The sequence below is a fragment of the Ictidomys tridecemlineatus genome, chromosome 2 (genome assembly GCF_052094955.1).
Source record: "Ictidomys tridecemlineatus isolate mIctTri1 chromosome 2, mIctTri1.hap1, whole genome shotgun sequence".
Taxonomy (NCBI): domain Eukaryota; kingdom Metazoa; phylum Chordata; class Mammalia; order Rodentia; family Sciuridae; genus Ictidomys; species Ictidomys tridecemlineatus.
The window spans coordinates 33,122,665-33,140,586 of record NC_135478.1 but is presented as its reverse complement, the minus strand read 5'-3'; the positions used below and the strand labels follow the sequence as shown (position 1 = coordinate 33,140,586).

Sequence of the window (17,922 nt, the reverse complement as noted above, 5' to 3'; positions counted from 1 at the left end):
CTAAATAAACCTTCTTGTTTCTGAAAACAATAAAAACCAACATATACAATTAAAAAAAAAAAAAAACTAAGAAGGGTTTTAGGACAAAAAACACATACATGTAAAAACAGTTCACACACACACACACACACATACACACACACACAAATGAAACTAAGACCTCATTTACACTAGAAACCAAGTATTCTATGAATATGCTCTCCAAGAAGCAGGCAAAGTATAGATAAAGAAAACTTTGACATTCTTTGATGCAAAAACCAATGTGAAACAGAAAATTGACTGGGGATAGACATATCATGTTCTTAAAAAGAAAAAAAAAAAGATTCAGTGTCAGAAAGATGTCAATTCTTCCTCAGTTCACTGGGAAATTAACTGTTATTGTAACTCTAAAAACCAGAAGGTTTTATTTCTGGACAAAGAAAGCAAAGTTTATATAGAAAACTAAACATGCAAAGACAGTCAAGAGAACTGAGGAGGAAAGGAAAAAGAAAAAAAAAAAACAGGCAAAAACAAGTCTGGACCTGCCAGATATTAATATATACCAAAAAGCCACAAAAAAAAATTAAGTAGTATAGAATTAATTCATGAATAAACAGAATATAAAAGAAATTCAAGAATCAGACTCAAATGTAGATGGAAATTTAATTAATGTGAAGGCCACATCATTAATCAAAGGTGTAATGCTTAATGTTTTAATGACCTGGGATAACCAGGCAACAATGTACAAAAAAAGATAAAGTCTGATGCATAATCTCATATGACACACAACAAACTCCAAAGGATCAATGAATGATTTTCAATGGTCAAAAAAAGGTGGTAAAGGGCAATGAACAAAACAATAATCAATGTACACTCAGAAAAATGAGAAATTATATCCCATCCATGTATGATATATCAAAGTACATAAATGCATTCTACTGTCATGTATAACTAAGACAAATTAAAAAATTAAAGACAATAATTATGAATATTCAACCCCACTCATTAAAGAAATGCATATTAAAACCTCATTAAAAGATAATCAGCAAGATAAACATACCAATCAGATTGAGAAATACCTGAAAGTTTGTTAGTGAGGATATAGGGAAACAGGCAGCCCTGTATCACTGAGAGTTTCAAAACAGTTCAAGATGACAAGGGATTCTGGTAATATCTATTCAGATTATAAATGACTCCCCCTTTGAACCAGCAACCTATTTCTGGAGACCTATCCTAAAGATATATTTATATGAGGCTAAAATGGCCTGTGAGTACCATGGTACAGTTTGTAATAGCAAAAGACTGAAAATAACCAGAGCCCAGGAGTAGGATAAACAATGGTACATCCATAAATGGAACAGAATGTAGCTATAGAAAAAAGAATAAGGAATAGCTCCATCATTACTTATGAACACATCTCCAGGATATACTATTATACAGGTTAGTATTCCTTATCCAAAATACTTGAAACTAAAAAAATTTCAGTGTTTTTTAAATTTAAACATATTTGCACAGATTCTACTGGTTCAAGACTCAAAATCTGAAACATTTTAAGCTTCATGTCAGAATTCAAAACATTTCAGATTTTAGAGAATTTTGGATTCAGATTAGAAATGTTCATCCTCTATAAAAAAAAGATACACAATATTATATATAGTATGAAAACCTTTGGTAAGACAGAGGAATAAATAAAACTGTATTATGGGGCTGGGATTGTGGCTCAGTAGAATAGTACTTGCCTGGCATGCAAAGGCCCTGGGTTCAACTCCCAACATTACAAAAGGGAAAAAAAAAAAAAAAGAAAGACTATATTACATGTGCATACTTCCATGTTCTGAATTAAACTAAACACAACAAATCGTCACCCAGAGAGGTGGGCATAAGGGTAAGAAGATAAAGGAGACAAGGTGAATGTAGCTCTGCCACCTACCAACTAAGCTGAGGACCTCACACACTAGACAGTGGTACATGCTCTCCCACAGAGCAATGTCCCAATACTTTTAAGAATTTTTAATCATAGCAATGTATAATCTGAAATTTTATCTAGTTTTTTTTTTTTTTTTTTAATTAAAAAAGTAACTCATGGAAGAAGAGCTCGGATGCTTACCTGAGAAGGAACACTTTTGGGTGGCTCTATACGTATGGAAGGATCCCACTCTCCTGGAGGCAAAACAGTTACTTGATCTAAAAATTCATCAATTCCAGATAAGAGGTCATTTCTGTCTTTTGCTTTATAAGCTACATCATGAAAAATCTAAAAAGAAAAACAAATTGGGTATAAGAATTTTAAAATGGTAAATTCACTTTAGATATCATAAATAAGTTACCCACCCTGGGCAACAATCATAAAAGATAACTGAATGAGGCCTGATCTCATAATAAAAAAATAAAAAAGATTGGGGGTATAAATTCAGAAATTTCTTGAAATCTAAGCTAGGAAACCTTTTAAACCTCAAAGAAAGTAGTCAATAATTTCAAATGTTTAAAAATAAGAATTAAAAAATATGAATGCTCACTGATCCTTACCAAAGACAAATATTTGAAAAGTAAATATAAAATTGTAGAGACATTAAAGACAATTTTATAAGCTGCACTATGAAAGAGAAGACTATAATTTAATCCCATAGTAACTGTGTATTTCAAAGGTATTTAACTGTTATTTCAGTACCTCATCTGTCATGAGAGTGGCTATGGATCTGCCAATTTCATGGTACTGTGGTGCCTTGCCTGCTGGACCCAGTAACAAAAACAAAAACCTAAAGGAAGATTAAAATACATAAATTCAAAAACAAACAGCATACACATGAATCTATACAAACTTTTGTTGAAAAGATCATTCAAATGCAAACACAGAATCAACATTCAAACCTCTTTTTCAATCCCCTACAAGAATCACTAAAACAATGGCAACTCAAAGTAAAGCAGATCACAGAGCTAAGCAAAGGCCTTCAAAATTAACTATCTGTGCAGCAGTCAGATCACATCACCCTTGGGGCCAAATAGTAATGAAGAATGTGTTTTTCATTTAATCCCCATCTTCTTTTGGATTAAACAAATCTGGTCTGAATTAACAACAAAAATAAATTAGTATATACAATGAATATCAATCCTATTAAATATCTGTGAGTAAGTTCCGTCAAATAAGTAGTTAGAAGTATACACACACAAAAAAACAAAATTTGTAAAGAAGGGAAGATCAGAGGGAAAGGAAGGAAAAACAAACAAGCGTGTACACAAAAAAATATGCAATTCTTCAAACCTGCAGTTCTCAACAAAAACACTTAATATTATAAATATGTGATTTTAGTCAACAATTCCCTTTGAAGGGAAAAATAATTTTTACTTATACTCCAAATTTAACAGAAAAACTCTATTTTTCTAGTGACTAAATAAAAAGTATTTCATTTTCTCTTTGGTTATAACCTTGCTAACACTACAGTAGAATATTAATATTCACACTTGTTCAAATTTGGAAGTATTCACCCTCCCATTTTATGAGAATTTACATATGAATCCGCAGAGTTATTTTTCTCACTTATCTCAATACTTGCAACATTAATGAAAACTGAAGGCTGAGGTACAGGTCAGTGGCAGAGAACTTGCCTAGCATGTGGGAGGCACTAGGTTCAATCCACAACACAGAAAGGGAGAGGAAGAAAAAAAATCCCTCAGTAAAGCAAATTGAAAATAAGTATATTTCCATCAAGTTCCTATTAATTCTTCAAATTCATTTATAAAAAAATATATATATTTTAGAAATGAGATTCATCTAAAATTAAGCTCCTAAAGCTAACAAACTATAGAACTGTCTCTTGCATAGCTAACAAACTGATTAACACAACACACAACTTGCAAATTTTTCTTATAGATATTACCCTCCTCCCCACCCTCATTTACTTATGATGTTCACTGAATAGAAAATTTTTACTAGGACAGAACAAAGCATTTTGTCTAATTCAAAGGTATTATTACATTTAACCAACCATGAGGTGTCCTCACTTCATAAATGAAATAGAAAACTTAAGTAAGGCTTAACCCCACTTCCATAAAAAGAAGGGACAGAGAAAGAATTCAACTCCATTTTCTCTGACTACAATGTTTTGCATTACATTAAATAATATGTCTCCAATGCTTAACTGGGCATGGGAACATAGCTCAATGATACCATAGATACTTAGGAGACACCAAGGCCCTGGGTTCAAGGCCCTGGGTTCAATTCCCAGCACCAAAATAAGTAAACAAATAAAAAATTAAATGGCTCACTGTTTTCAAACTGAAGATCCTAAGATGCCAAACTTCTTATAAAGATACACATGCAAATTTTTTTAAAAGAATGATGTTATTTTATTTTTTAGCTCTAAAAGAAAGATAACTGTTATGCTCTAATACTCAAAGAATTTTGGTACACAGAATGAATATTAATAATTAAAAAACTTTCATTACACAAAGCAAGATGCTTGTTCTTTCAGTGAATAAAAATTTTTAGGTTGGAACATGCTCAGAGAATGTTAATTGGAACCAATTTTTACCTCGTAGGAACAGGGACCTCAGTCAACCCTGAGAGGAGGACGGCGGGAGCTAGTCTCACAAAGGCAATTATAGGTCTTTCCAAAAAGTCTACTTCTCCCACCAGGACATTGGATGCCTCAGCTCCCGTAGGAATTTTCCTCATGAAATTCATGTCAACCTATTGACAAATTCATGATAATTAAAAATAAAGTTTGCATGATATTTATAAGACTATCTAGAGGGAAATAGGTAAGAAAATTGCTTTTCAAGAATACTATACTTGTGATCTAAAAGATGTATAAATGCCAAAACTTTCACAAGAATAGAGAATGAAGTGGACGAAAATGCAAAAGCAAGCAAAATACATTTATCAATATTACTATTTAAACTCTCACAATCTTTACTACTTGAAAATCTATATCAAACACATAAACTTAAGAAAATTTTCAATGAATACAGCACTATTCATTAAAAACTATTAAGGACATGTAGTTCACAAACTAACAATGGTTCATGAAATTATACACAGTGCTAAAACATTCAATATTTTCTATTATTTAATCTTAGAAATGATTATTTCCTTTATATTTTTATAAGTTTCCCTTAAAAAAAAAAAAACAACTGTAACATTGCCCAGTATTTTCATTAAATGGGAGGAAATTGTCATTTATAACTAAAATCTATAGTCTTTATTGGTTCAGATTTAGCATAATGCCATAATAAGTGAAATTTAGTTGTTGCCTGTGTATAATTACAAGGAAAAGGTTACAAACATGATACTAAAGTATGTGAGCTTCTTTATTTATACAGTTTCACACAAGTCACTAAACGACCACTTACAGGGCTATCTATTAAAAATAAAACCAGCACTTACAGCGGGCCTCTTGAGTCCCACACCCAGTGTGCCACAACTACAGTGCCAGGAGGCAGACTCCTGCCCAACAGGAGACAAGGAGGTGTACACAAGGATAGGCCAAGTAAAAAAAGGTAAAACTGTGACAGAGGAACAAAAATAAACGGCAACTGCCATGTCTAGAGGAGATCTATACTATAAATCACATTAATCCACTCATTTAACAAGAATAAAATGCAATTTAGCTATGAACACTTTTCACTGAGCTGAAATAATATAGCACCAGTAAAAATAAGAATAAATTAGCATATATTAAAAGTACAACAGACATTCTGTATAGCTAAACTCTCTAATCCAGGCTTTCTATAATTTTAGTCTGACTCTCAGCAAAGTTACAATGCAAATCATGTAGATTTCTTTTCTGTAAAATGTGACTTTGCATGACAGAATAAAAGGCTTTAAAAAAAATGGATCTTGACATAATCACATTTAATAAAAAGCCTTACATTGAATGCAAAAATATTACAGTATCATGAGTATCCTGTAGCAAATTAATCATAAGAAAAGACCAATGCCTACATGTAATCAAGCATTTATAAAAAGGATTCATGAAGTATACTTTAAATTCAATTGTTGTCTGAGTTGTTTTTTGCCCTGTGCTTTCTAAATGTCTTCCCCCATTTCAATCTAGCAAAATAAAAAAGCACAGTTAAGAGATATATATTATACACATATATTTTTTAAACCCATGCCTTTTAAATCCATGCCACAAGGAAGCACCAGTATTTTTCCCAGTGGCATTCCAAAGAGCAATAACACCATGAGACAGTAATTCTGGGATGGCCCAGGAAAGGCTGGATCATTAGTACCCTGACATCAGTCCCAGAATTGTAGTCCCAGAGTGGTAGTTCCAGAACAAGTTCAAAAAGTACAGAAGTGTCACATCTATGGGTAGGTATAGATGGAAATACTCTATTACTTTCATATTATTCTTTCAGAATTGTTAAAACTAATAAGCATGTATTTATTCAAACTCTTGAAATTAGCCTTTCTCACAATTTCTGTTCTTAAGTGAACATATCACATATATCACAAGTAGGTATATAAGCACCAAGTCTGCCAAAATATTTTATAAGCAATGCTAATGAAGCCACAAATGGCTAGTTATTTTCTCAGAATGATTATGAAAATTTAAAGATGATAAATGGCAGAATTACCTTGCTGAAGTCAACAGTACTATTTTCTCTGCTTCCTCCACTTCCATTACCTTTAATTTCTCCACTTTTACTATTGTCCAAGTTTCCAGGAGCTGACTGTGGAGAGGCCAAAATGCCTATTTTTAAGAAAAAACATAATTCCAATTAGTAAGGGGAAAATTCACTTCATAGCCTAACTCTGTTCACATCCTGAAAGTGGTGGTTTTATTATAAAAGCAAATGTGCAAGGTTTAAAAAAACAAAGTGCCAGGTGTTAGTACATATCAGCAAAACTAGAATGACATTTTAAGCAATGAAACTGCACATCTTAGTATGTAAAATAATATAAATGGTGGCCTTTCCAAAAAAAGAAAAAAGTGAGTCAGTGTGGAACCAAAGATGAAAGAAGACCTGAGTCTGATCACCACTACAAATACATAAGAAATACACTTTTCATAGCTATGACATACAGGTGAATGGCATCAGGCCTAGTGATGGCTAACTACACTTAGCATGCTCACACTAATAACAATATAAAGTCTCTCCAAGTTTAGGAGTTACTAAATGTATGTTGAATTTATCACTATCTTTCATAATCTTAACAATTTGCTTAAGAATTTTCATTTTCCTGTAGTAGTTTTATTATGTACAAAGACTACTGTCATTTTTCCTACAAAAAATAACTTTAAAGTATGATAAGCAAAGTTTTTACTTTCCCAGTGCAAAGGTCAGAGGTTTCATATCAAAGAAATCTGTATTAAAATAAATACTACCATGGGTTGTGGAGGCACAAGCCTGTAATTCCAGCAGCTTGGGAAGCTGAGGCAGGAGGATGGTGAGTTCAAAGCCAGCCTCAGCAAAAGCAAGGTGCTAAGAAATTCAGTGAGACCCTGTCTCTAAATAAAATACAAAATAGTGCTGGGGATGTACTCAGTGGTCAAGTGCTCACAAATTCAATCCTTGGTACCCCAAAATAAATAAATAGATAGATGGACAGATAGATACTACCACTTTTAGCCATGTGATTAAATAATTTACTCAAATCTCTTGATTCAGATAAGCCTATCAAATTAGTTTTAGATTAAAAATGATACTTGTTTGGATTACATGATAGAAATATACGTTCAAGCAACAATATATTCAAGTGACATTGAACAGCAACATTTCACAAGAACAAAACAACTAAAAAACACCACGTAGTATGAAAACGCAGCTTACCATTACAAGTTTGGCAAAAAGTTCAAATATCAAAAATTTTAAATTCAAGTGGATTGCACAGAATTCTACAATTAAATGCACCTCACTTTTTTCAAAACACCAAAGATTTTCTAGTCAAAGAATATGAACTATATTAAAAACACTGAATATCATAGAGGAAAGGGCATTGAAACACAACAAATACTACTTTTAGTTTTAATAGTGCCACTTATAATAAGCTCATGATCCATAAAAATTAGCTTAAAGTTTATTTTATGCTTAGATCTTTGAGATTCATATTGGTAGTCAGGTTCATGAACTTTAGGCACAAAAGATGTACTCAATGCAACCAAGAGTTTTTATTTTCATAGCACTTTTAAAAAATTAATTAATATTGAAATTAAATCTTTAGGGTTTATCACCTAAACTCAGTGACCTCTGTGATATCCATATCTGTTAAATAAATAAGTGAGGATATCATGGTGACTTAAAAATCTTAGTACAGGGACTACGATTGTGGCTCAGAGGTAGAGCATTCACCTAGCATGCATGAGGCACTGGGTTTGATCCTCAGCACCACATAAAAATAAAATAAAGATATTGTGTCCACCTATAACTAAAAAATAAATATTAAAAAAAGAATTTAAAAAAAAGAATCTTAGTACAAAAAGTAAGCAGACTCTATTCAGCTCATTCTCTGGAAAAGATAAGCAATTCTGAAATAAAAATTACTTCCTAAGACAACTCATCCTTCATGTTAGGTTAACATGGATACGCTGTTAAGATTCCTCTGCTTTAACCTTTGTCCCTAAACTTCCAGAACAGTGTCTCTCCTTTGCCCAAGGAGAGAAGAAAAGTTTACCAGCATTCTTCAGTGGTTTCCACCTATCTCACATTTAAAAACTCAAGAAGAGTCTAAATAAGGCCCTAGTGGTGACTGCTACTATTACAGACTTTTAAGTGCTAAACTGTCTTTAATCTGTGGATATACAAGCTGTTTAAGACATAGTTTTCCAGAATAATTCTAACCACCAGATTTGGGAGAAAGAAGCAGAATGACAGGGCTGTGGAGGAAAGTGAAGACACAAGAAGAAATGATGCAGAACTCAAATGAGGGGAAGACAAAAATGATGTGGAGCTCAATGGTGACAAAGCTAGAGGATATGACCTGAAGTGACTTGGCTAGCCTCATTCCTCTTTCAGAATTAGCATGGCAGGTGTACATTAGAGCTTTCCACCTCAATCCTCCTGGGTAGTTCTTCCAAACCTCAGCTAAATTAAAGCTGTTGTCTTAATCCATTAAGCAAATCTCCCTCCTCCTACAATGAATTCCTAGGGGTCAGAATTAAGTCACCAAAAAATAAAACTCTCAACCATTTGCACAAATAACTCAGAAAGACTGTATTTATTTGCTTAAAAGAGACTCTGAGGAAAGAATAAGATGTCTATCAATGGGGTCCACATCTTAGAGGATGTCAGAAAGGGAATTTTCAGATCCTTTCTTCTACAACCTAGCTGCTCAAGTTAGCAAATATTCACTTCATCTTCTTAATAACACTGCTTCTCTTTAAAAAGAAAAAAAGAAAGTCAGGCATAGTGTCTACAATCCCAGTGACTCGGGAGGCTGAGCAGGAAGATCACAAGTTAAAGGCCAGTCTCAGTAACTCAGCAGCACTCTGTCTCAAAATAAAAAATAACATGGACAGGGAACGCAGTTCAGTGGTAAAGCACCTCTGGTTTCAACTCCCAGTACACGAAGGAAAGAAGGAAGGACCAAAGGAAAGGAAGGAGGGCCGGAGGAAGGGAAGGAGGGAGGGAAGGAAAGAATGAAAGGATTATATAAATAAAATCAGCAATGGTTTTTAAATCATACTCTGGTAAATCTATTTCACATATTGTTGTTTTTTTTTCAAAAAGCAAGTCTAACAGAGAAAGATAACTCAAAGGTATCAGTTTTCTGTTATTACAAACTTGAAAGCAGAAATAAAGCAGGGGCTATCAACTCGGGAAAACTATGCCCCAAGAGACATCTAGCAATATTTAGATATGGTTGGTTTTCAATGAGGGGTGATACTGTCAGCTGGTACCCAGTGGCCAGAGGCTGCTGAACATCCTACAAAACACAGGTCTACCTCCTCTCACCTAACCATCCAGGGAAGAATTACTCAGTCAGAATGTCAACAATGCAAGGCTGAGAAATACTGAGTTTGGAAAAATACTCACTAAATATGTCTCTTGAAAATAATTATTCTCCCAAGAATAACTGATACAAAACTACCTCCTTTTTTATTATGGATATGCACAAATCATGACTTCATGACACACAAGTCTACCACATTAGCCTTTCCAATATGATGCTGGGGCCACTCTCCTCCTGGAAGGTGGTATCAGACATCAAGGAAATTCCACTAGAGTTTTCAGGTGCTTTAAGCAACAAACTTGATTAAACAAGAAATAATGTGTAGCAGTTTTTGTTATTTTTCTTCAGTAAATACCAACCTTCTACAGATGTCTTCTTAACAAAAATTATGAGTTTCTTTTTGCCTTTAGAAATTCCCCCTTCCCTCCATTTTAATTTCTTCTCTTCAGAAAAGCTGATAAACTCACTGCCAAAAATTCATAGCATGGTTGGACAACACCTGTGCTTCTCAATTCTCAGCTAATTGCTTCTTTTATTTCCTTAGGATGGCATAACACAACACTGTGAACTCTTATGCCTCCTCCTTTTTACCTAAAATTTCAGAGACCCTTATTTCATAACAAAGGAGCTGATAAGACAAGAAACATTCAGAATTACCAATCAATTTGACACAGGTAAAAATAAATGAAAGTTGAAAATCATTTCTGACCCAGAAAAAGGAGAAAATCTTCCTATCTCTTTTTAGTTAAGAATACTCACTATTTCTAAGTAATTGTTTCTAGGTGTTTTTTGTCTTCTTTATGTCCAGTTACCTCATTGTTAATCTACACTTTTCATGAAGGAGTAAAAGTCACAATGAAATATGACACAATAGATTTTGTTTTAAGTAGAGCCAAGTTCAAATCCCTGCTTTGGTCATTTACAATATGATACTGACAGTTCTGTTTTCCCTTCATTTGTAAAATGAAGATAATACCAAACTTGAGATACTATTACAAAATTTAGAAATATGATATCTGAAAAATACCTAGGTACCTACTATCAAGCAATTGCAATTATGACTACAATCATAATTAATCTTACAACTATTTAGCCACAAAACTTCATTGGTACTTCTAAAAGTGTGCATAAATTCTTTCTGCAACTAGAATAACCTTTGATTAAATATACTTGGTATATCTAGATAAAGCAATAGGGGGAAAGAGTTTTTTCGTAAAGTGGTAGGAAACAATGATTAGTAGAATTTAGGCTTCCACTTACTAGCTGTGTGTAGTAAGACTCAGAGAAGTTAAACTAACTTTATTTGAGTTTTTTAAAACGGGTGTACATACCCAACTTACACAAATCTGTATATTGAATAGGGTAACTGAATCTCTGTACTGCCACTGAAGTGTTTAAAACCACAATTAGGCCAGGTGTGATGGCAAAAGCCCATAATCCCATCTACTTAGGAGAAAGAGGCAGGAGGATCACAAGTTGGAGGCCAGCCTCAGCAACTTAGGGAGACCCTGTCTCAAAATATAATTTAAAAATGGAACTGGGGATATAACTCAAATGATAGAGCACTTGCCTATAATGCATGAGGCCCTAAGTTCAATCCCCAATACTGCAAAAAAACATTAGTTAGTATTAGTATATATCATTGATGCTTATCTGAAATTTTTTTTAAGTTACTAAAAGCACTTTCTTTTTTTTTTAACTAAAAGTACTTTCTAAATACAAATTACATTTAAAAAACTATGAGAATAAATGTTCATATAACCAATGTATAAGAAAGAACCTAAATTACCATAATCTATAGTCCTTAAATAAGCTATAACCCTTTATGCCCATTAAGAAATAATTCCTAGTTTACACATAAATAAATATAAATATATAAATATATATAATATTAATATATATTATATATATATATATCTCCTAGACATAATTGTAGGAACAACTCTGGTGCTGCAAATCTTACAGATACTTTGGATTAAAGTTGAATATGACATTCAACAAGGGACAACTAAACTTTGTTACAAAATATAACAGCAGCTTTGAAATTAGAATTCCAGAAGTCAGTTATCAAAGAACCTCAAACTTCTCAGAGGCAAAATGAGAAAAAAGAACATAAATCCTGCCTTTATTTTCATCTCACTGTCTTTATACGTATATGTTCATTTGCCTTATGAGTGAACTGCTCAAGAAAAGCCACCATTCTTAAAAAAAAAAAAAAAAAATTAAAATCTTGACTGCCTTAACCTCTAAAATTTCAGTGAAAAGTTTTGAGGGCTTAAGTTATGTATAGTCTTCTTTGAATTCTTTTTAATAACATAAATTTTTAACAATTCTACTCTTTTCTACAATAAAGAAAAAACATGCAGAAGTCAAGATAAATAATTAGCATTATCTACATATGCTGCTCAAGTTATGTGCTGAAAGGCATTCCAAGTGCAAGTGATCCAGAGGCAGAAAGCACCACACATGGAGGATTTGGGATAGTTGCCTGGAGTTAAGTCAACATTTTCCTCATTCTTCTGTTCCTGGCCTTTCAGTGCTTCTAAGTCTTCCTCGGGCGGATGAATAACTACTGTGGGAATATCATCACTGGCAGGTGAAACCAGTAGTTCTGGGGCCTGAAGCTGACTCTGTTGGGAACTTCTGGAGGTCAGGCGACTGATGCTAGGGCTGGAAGGAGGACTGTTTTGAGGGGTGGGAACTGGGGTTGTACACCTTGAGCCTGCAGGGGTTCCACCTCTTGAAGAAGGAAGAAGATGACTGAGAAGAAGAGATAAAGGCGATTCTCCTCGCAATGAAAGGTTTGAGGCAGAGAGACCTGTTCGCAAAGAATGGCGGGAGGCTGAAAGGCCTTCCCCTGAGATAAAACAAATAAATGAAAAATGATGAAGTTCACTGCAGACGGCATATGTAGACACAAAAATCAATTTACACCATAAATCACAAGCTTTAAAGGCCCAATATTTCAAATTCATGCTGTGAGGGTTAGCAAATCAATCAGATTTTAAAAGTTAGAAAATCACTGAAAAGTTATTTAAGTTAATTAAATCAGTTATTTAATTAACTGATTAATTCCCTGAATATAGATTTAAAAAAAAATGTTAATGATAGATTGTAGGGGACAATATTCTGTTACAAATTAGATGACCAATACCCTGTCATTTTTACAAGGAACAAAAATCAATATAAAGTTACTGCTTAAATAATAAATGGCAATTGAGAATACAAAAATAACATAAAAAATAGAATCCAAACAAAAACTTATAGAACTAATAATTTATATTTAGTGCATTTTTCCTACATTATACAAAACAGCTGCAGATGTCTTAAAACAAAAGCCCACATTAATATTACCTAAAAATCCTAACCTAAAATTTCTAATCTAAAAATTTCTAACCTAAAAAATTTCTAACCTAATATTAATTATTTATAACATTGAGCCAAGGGCTTGGTAGTGCTCAAGTTAAGTTTAATATGTAAGATGTATCAATTATTTTAAAAAGAAAATTAGGTCAATTTGAAAGGATACTAATTACTGAACTCTCTAAAGATATTTATTAATAAATGTCCTAACGTGTTTGTTTTAACATAATAAGCACGTTTAACCATATACAATCTTTAAATTAACTAGAAAAAAAAAGCATTTTACCCACAACACAATAAAATAGTAAGTCTATAATATTTTGAAATGTCATCCAGACTTAAACACCCTATATTTCTTTTAAGGTATATCTTATGGTATATTTAAGCACAGTTTAAAAGAATACCATTCTTTTTTAGGAAAAACATGAGAAATACAACAATCAATCCAATATGACCAAAATGATCAAAGCTGCATGCTCAAGAAACCCCAGAAATATTAAAAGATTAACCTTTAATCCATAAACAACAACCATTTAGTTAAGAAAAATAAGGTACATGCAGAAAAACTGTTAAATTACAAATACAACAAAATAACATGATGAAAGAGCATTTACAAGAAAACAGCTATTATCTTATGATTAAAAGGAATCAAATTACAAATGGGAGGATAATCAGAAACCATTGCATAAGAGGAATAAAGATTTAATAGGGTGCCTCAGGGTAAGTGAATTCATTTTGCCAAACGTGAGAACATACACTATATGAAAGGTGAAAAAGAAAGGTAAATGGTCCCATACAGCTTGCTTTTAATTAAACCTAAGTTTTTTTACCCTACTCTAAACTTTTTATCCCATTTTAAAGGTTCCTTGAATGCACCAAGGCATAATTTTCAACAGATTTAAAGGAGTCAGATTAAGTATAATACACTGAGCTGCAAAAGATGATTACTGTCAACTTGACATATATTAAACTCATGGCTATTTGCCCATACAACACTTAAAAGTCATACTATTATTTCAGGTCAGAAAAGATGAACAGACACTGTATGCCACACTCCACTCACCATGACTGTAATCCTCATAAGTTTTGGGTAACAGTAGCAGTTAGAGGCAATAATGACCCTCCCTAAGCCACTCTAATCCTCATACCTGGGTCTTCCAGATTCGCTGTCATCAAAGTTCTCCTTGAGAACCAAATTAGAACCCCAAGAAAACAAGGAAAGGCGACCCTTCCAACGTGCCAGCCTTAAGACACGAACAGAGGAAATGGATATAAAAACGCTGTTTCCACACCCCACATGACCTGCTACCAGCCCAGAAAAGAGGGTGGAGAGCTGAGGCATGTGTACCTGGGCCTGAGCCACTCTCAATATCCTGAAAGACACCAATAGGTCACCCTTGGTGTAAGACAGGCCTTGTCATAAAAACCTTCCACAAACTGTATAAAGAAAGAGCAGTGAAATCAGAAACACCAAGCCAACAACACTTGTTTTATGCCCAGAGAACATAATATATTCAGGTGGGGGAGAAATTATCAGGAAAAAAATCTCATACAGGTATAAAGGTTCAACAAGATTTAGAATTTTTAAAAAATTGAACTAAAATTATAAAACAAAATGTATGCCTCTTTAATCAAGCATACAACAAGTCACCTTGAATAGAAACAAAAAAGCAGAAGGAGAAGTAATTCAGGGTAAGGCATCAGTGGTACCATTTAAGTATTACTTAAAGGAAATTAGTTTGTTTCATTTTAACGGAGTGAAGGCTTAATTGTTTGTATCCAAGTGATTTCTAGAGATGATTCTATCATGTTGTAAAAAAAAAAAAATGACATTTCTAATAGGCACAATAATGAATTATACTAAAAATTATAAAATGACCTATATAATTTTCTGGAAATGTCATCCTTCTTTTCCCAAATGTTAACTGTAACATACTGGAATGCTGTTAGAAGTGTTAGCGAAAACTGGATGCCACAACTTATCTCACCATTCCTTTCAAGCAAGTGAGGGTCAGAATGTTTCTTGCCTATATCTGCAAAAGATCGAACAAGAGGAATCCGACTGGTGAATCTTTTCTCATTCTGGTGATGATGCCTCTTCAGGAGAGCTTCTCTGACATTCTCTCTTATGGATTCGTCTAGCTGGCCAGAAGCGATCATGTTGTCTAATACCATGTCTATTCAAAGGAAAAACAACAGTTATTGTGGCTAAGCAAACCCTGAAATGACTGTAACAAAGGAAAAAACAAATTCCAAAGTGAAATCTCAACAAAAATGAGATTCTTAGATTGCTCTAAGAAGTATTACTCTCTCCTAATAGTGGATAATATGCATAAAGATAAATATGAACATTACCCATTCAGTAAAAATGAATAAATTACTGAGACTCTTATTTCACTAAAAACCATTACATTTACAGAGAAGTTACTGTTTTACACTAATAGCCTTCCTAAGGTGGAAAGTGCTTTTCTGTATGGATGCAATGAATTCTACCAAGCTGAGTATTTCATAATATTGACTTCCCAAGATGACAATATTATTAATATTATTAACAATAATATTAAAATATCTCATATTTCTCCTGCAAATTGTTTGTTCCAGTAGATGAATAGCTGGACACATTCACTAAGTAACTTTTTACTAAGTGCTCACAATGTGCAGGAAACACAGACGTTTACAATAAAAAGCAAAGTAAGTTTCTGCTCTCACTCTTTCAGAGGTATAAAAACCAATGAGGAAATAAGTAGATAAAACGTCATGAAGCAATAACTCCTAGGAGAGGAATAACCAGGATCTGACAGGGATGTGAAAAATGAAGACTGATGGCAATGCCACCTTACACATCACCATGGTAACTGGGCTATTTTTACTTTACAAAGTATGCATAAATATTTTCAAACAGTGGCACTAATCTGAGATTTTTTTAAGCAGTCAAATTATCAAAACTATAATAAGATTATTCTGAGAGAAAACTGGAGGAACCAACCTAGAAGGTAAACTATAATAATAACACAATGACAATAGTTTACCATACAAGTAAACACTGAACTATACTATATTTACGTTGTATTACATGTCAATGAGAAACCAAGGTAAGACCCATATGTATACATTCAATATTCCTAATCCTAACTCAATTTTTGACCATTTGTACAAGACAAAATAAGAACTTCTACAATTTAAAGATCTCTAGCACATGGTTAAATCTAATGATCAAGTAACCTTGAAATATTCTAGTCTGAAAAATTCCAGTTAGTTTATAGTTTCCTTGAAGATCAAATGCTACAGTGAAAGCCAAACTATCAAATTTACTATCTCTGAACTTCATTTTCATTTCTAGGAATTTTAGTTAAGTGACCAAATAGCTATATCCTAACCATCCTTTTCTACTTCTATTTCCACATTATCCTCTAAATCTCTCTCCTTCATTTGCATTGCAATACCTGCCACAGCTGACCAACAGAATTGTTTCTAGCTTTGTCTATCCCTAGAGAATAAAAGGATGACTGACTTCTGTTCTAATCTCTTCCTAATCTAAAGCTACCCTGCACTATTGCCAGAACTCCTTGAGCATCCCTCTGGAGTTCACTGCCCTCAAACTTAAATACCACGATGATCACCAAAATACCTACACCTGATAAAACCCAATTGTCTTCCCCCAATAACTCAAAATTCATCACAATCTATCTTTATTTTCCCAATATAGCTCCCACTACTTAAGATATGGATATACACACAGAATTGGCTTTTCTGGGATTCACACTTATCTATCTATACTTCCCTAGACTTTTCCTCCCACTGCCTCCTCCTTTGGAACACTTTTTCTCTTGTAGTCCCTGCTCTTTATTCCCATGTACAATGAATATTCTCTGTGGATCTTTTCTAGACACCTTGATCCAAAACACAAAGGGAAAAAAAAAAAAAATTCATTCCTCTGAATTTGCAGACTCCATACTTGCTTATGGTATTAGTCACTCTCTTCTTGATACTATAGTCATATCTGTCCATTTTAACATTCTAATCTCAAAACTTCTTAGAGACCCAAAAAAAGTATCTTTATTTATATGTCTATTCCTCCTACTGCCTCTGAGAACAGAAGTTTAACAGAATTGTTACATAAATGTATAAAATGCCACTTTATTTTCTTAATGCCATTATTTCTCTTTTTATACCCTTTCAATACCTGCTATTTCATCTAGAGTGCTTGCTCTCATGTCTAGCATGACTGTTCCATTTAGGATGCAACTCCTCAGTTCAAAAAGACTGTGCAAAGAGAGAGTCGCCACATAAGGTTTACTCCATCGGTCACCACCATCTTCAACATCCTCTTCAAATTTCAGCCACCTAAAAGAATAATACATAAAAATACTTTATAAATAAAGACTATTCCATTTTTTGAACTTTAATAAACATACACTTTTATTTATAAAAAGAAAAAAGTAACCAAAAAAACCCATCCCCGGAACAACATTTTCACTACAAACACATTTTCACAAATTAGGCCAATGGTTCACAATGTTTCTTTTTTAGTTATCATAAGTCAGCCTACAAAAAAAAAAAAAAAAAAAAAAAAAACAGACTTTAGAGTTTCATATTTTCCACTTCTAATCTTATTTTAAACTTAAAAGAATAAAGGACTAGGGCTGGGGTTCTGGCTCAGAGGTAGAGTACTCTCTTAGCATGGT

At 33.3% G+C, this 17,922-nt stretch overlaps 1 protein-coding gene across 18 annotated transcripts in view; it reads right to left on the bottom strand.

The window, feature by feature from the left end:
• The window catches only part of Slc4a7 (solute carrier family 4 member 7), a 94,883-nt gene that overhangs the window by 36,372 nt on the left and 40,589 nt on the right, over positions 1–17,922 (bottom strand). For 7 of the 18 annotated variants that reach the window (XM_078038257.1, XM_078038258.1, XM_078038259.1 and 4 more), the window contains exons 5-11: positions 17,421–17,581; positions 15,226–15,414; positions 6,559–6,674; positions 5,363–5,422; positions 4,509–4,666; positions 2,648–2,735; positions 2,087–2,233 (exon numbers count right to left, since the gene is read on the bottom strand). In XM_078038257.1, the coding sequence (XP_077894383.1) occupies positions 2,087–2,233; positions 2,648–2,735; positions 4,509–4,666; positions 5,363–5,422; positions 6,559–6,674; positions 15,226–15,414; positions 17,421–17,581 (919 nt within the window). Of the gene's footprint in view, positions 1–2,086; positions 2,234–2,647; positions 2,736–4,508; positions 4,667–5,362; positions 5,423–6,558; positions 6,675–12,362; positions 12,732–15,225; positions 15,415–17,420; positions 17,582–17,922 lie in introns of all 18 variants that reach the window. The other 11 variants (XM_040289887.2, XM_040289884.2, XM_005317295.5 and 8 more) reach the window with 5 other exon arrangements.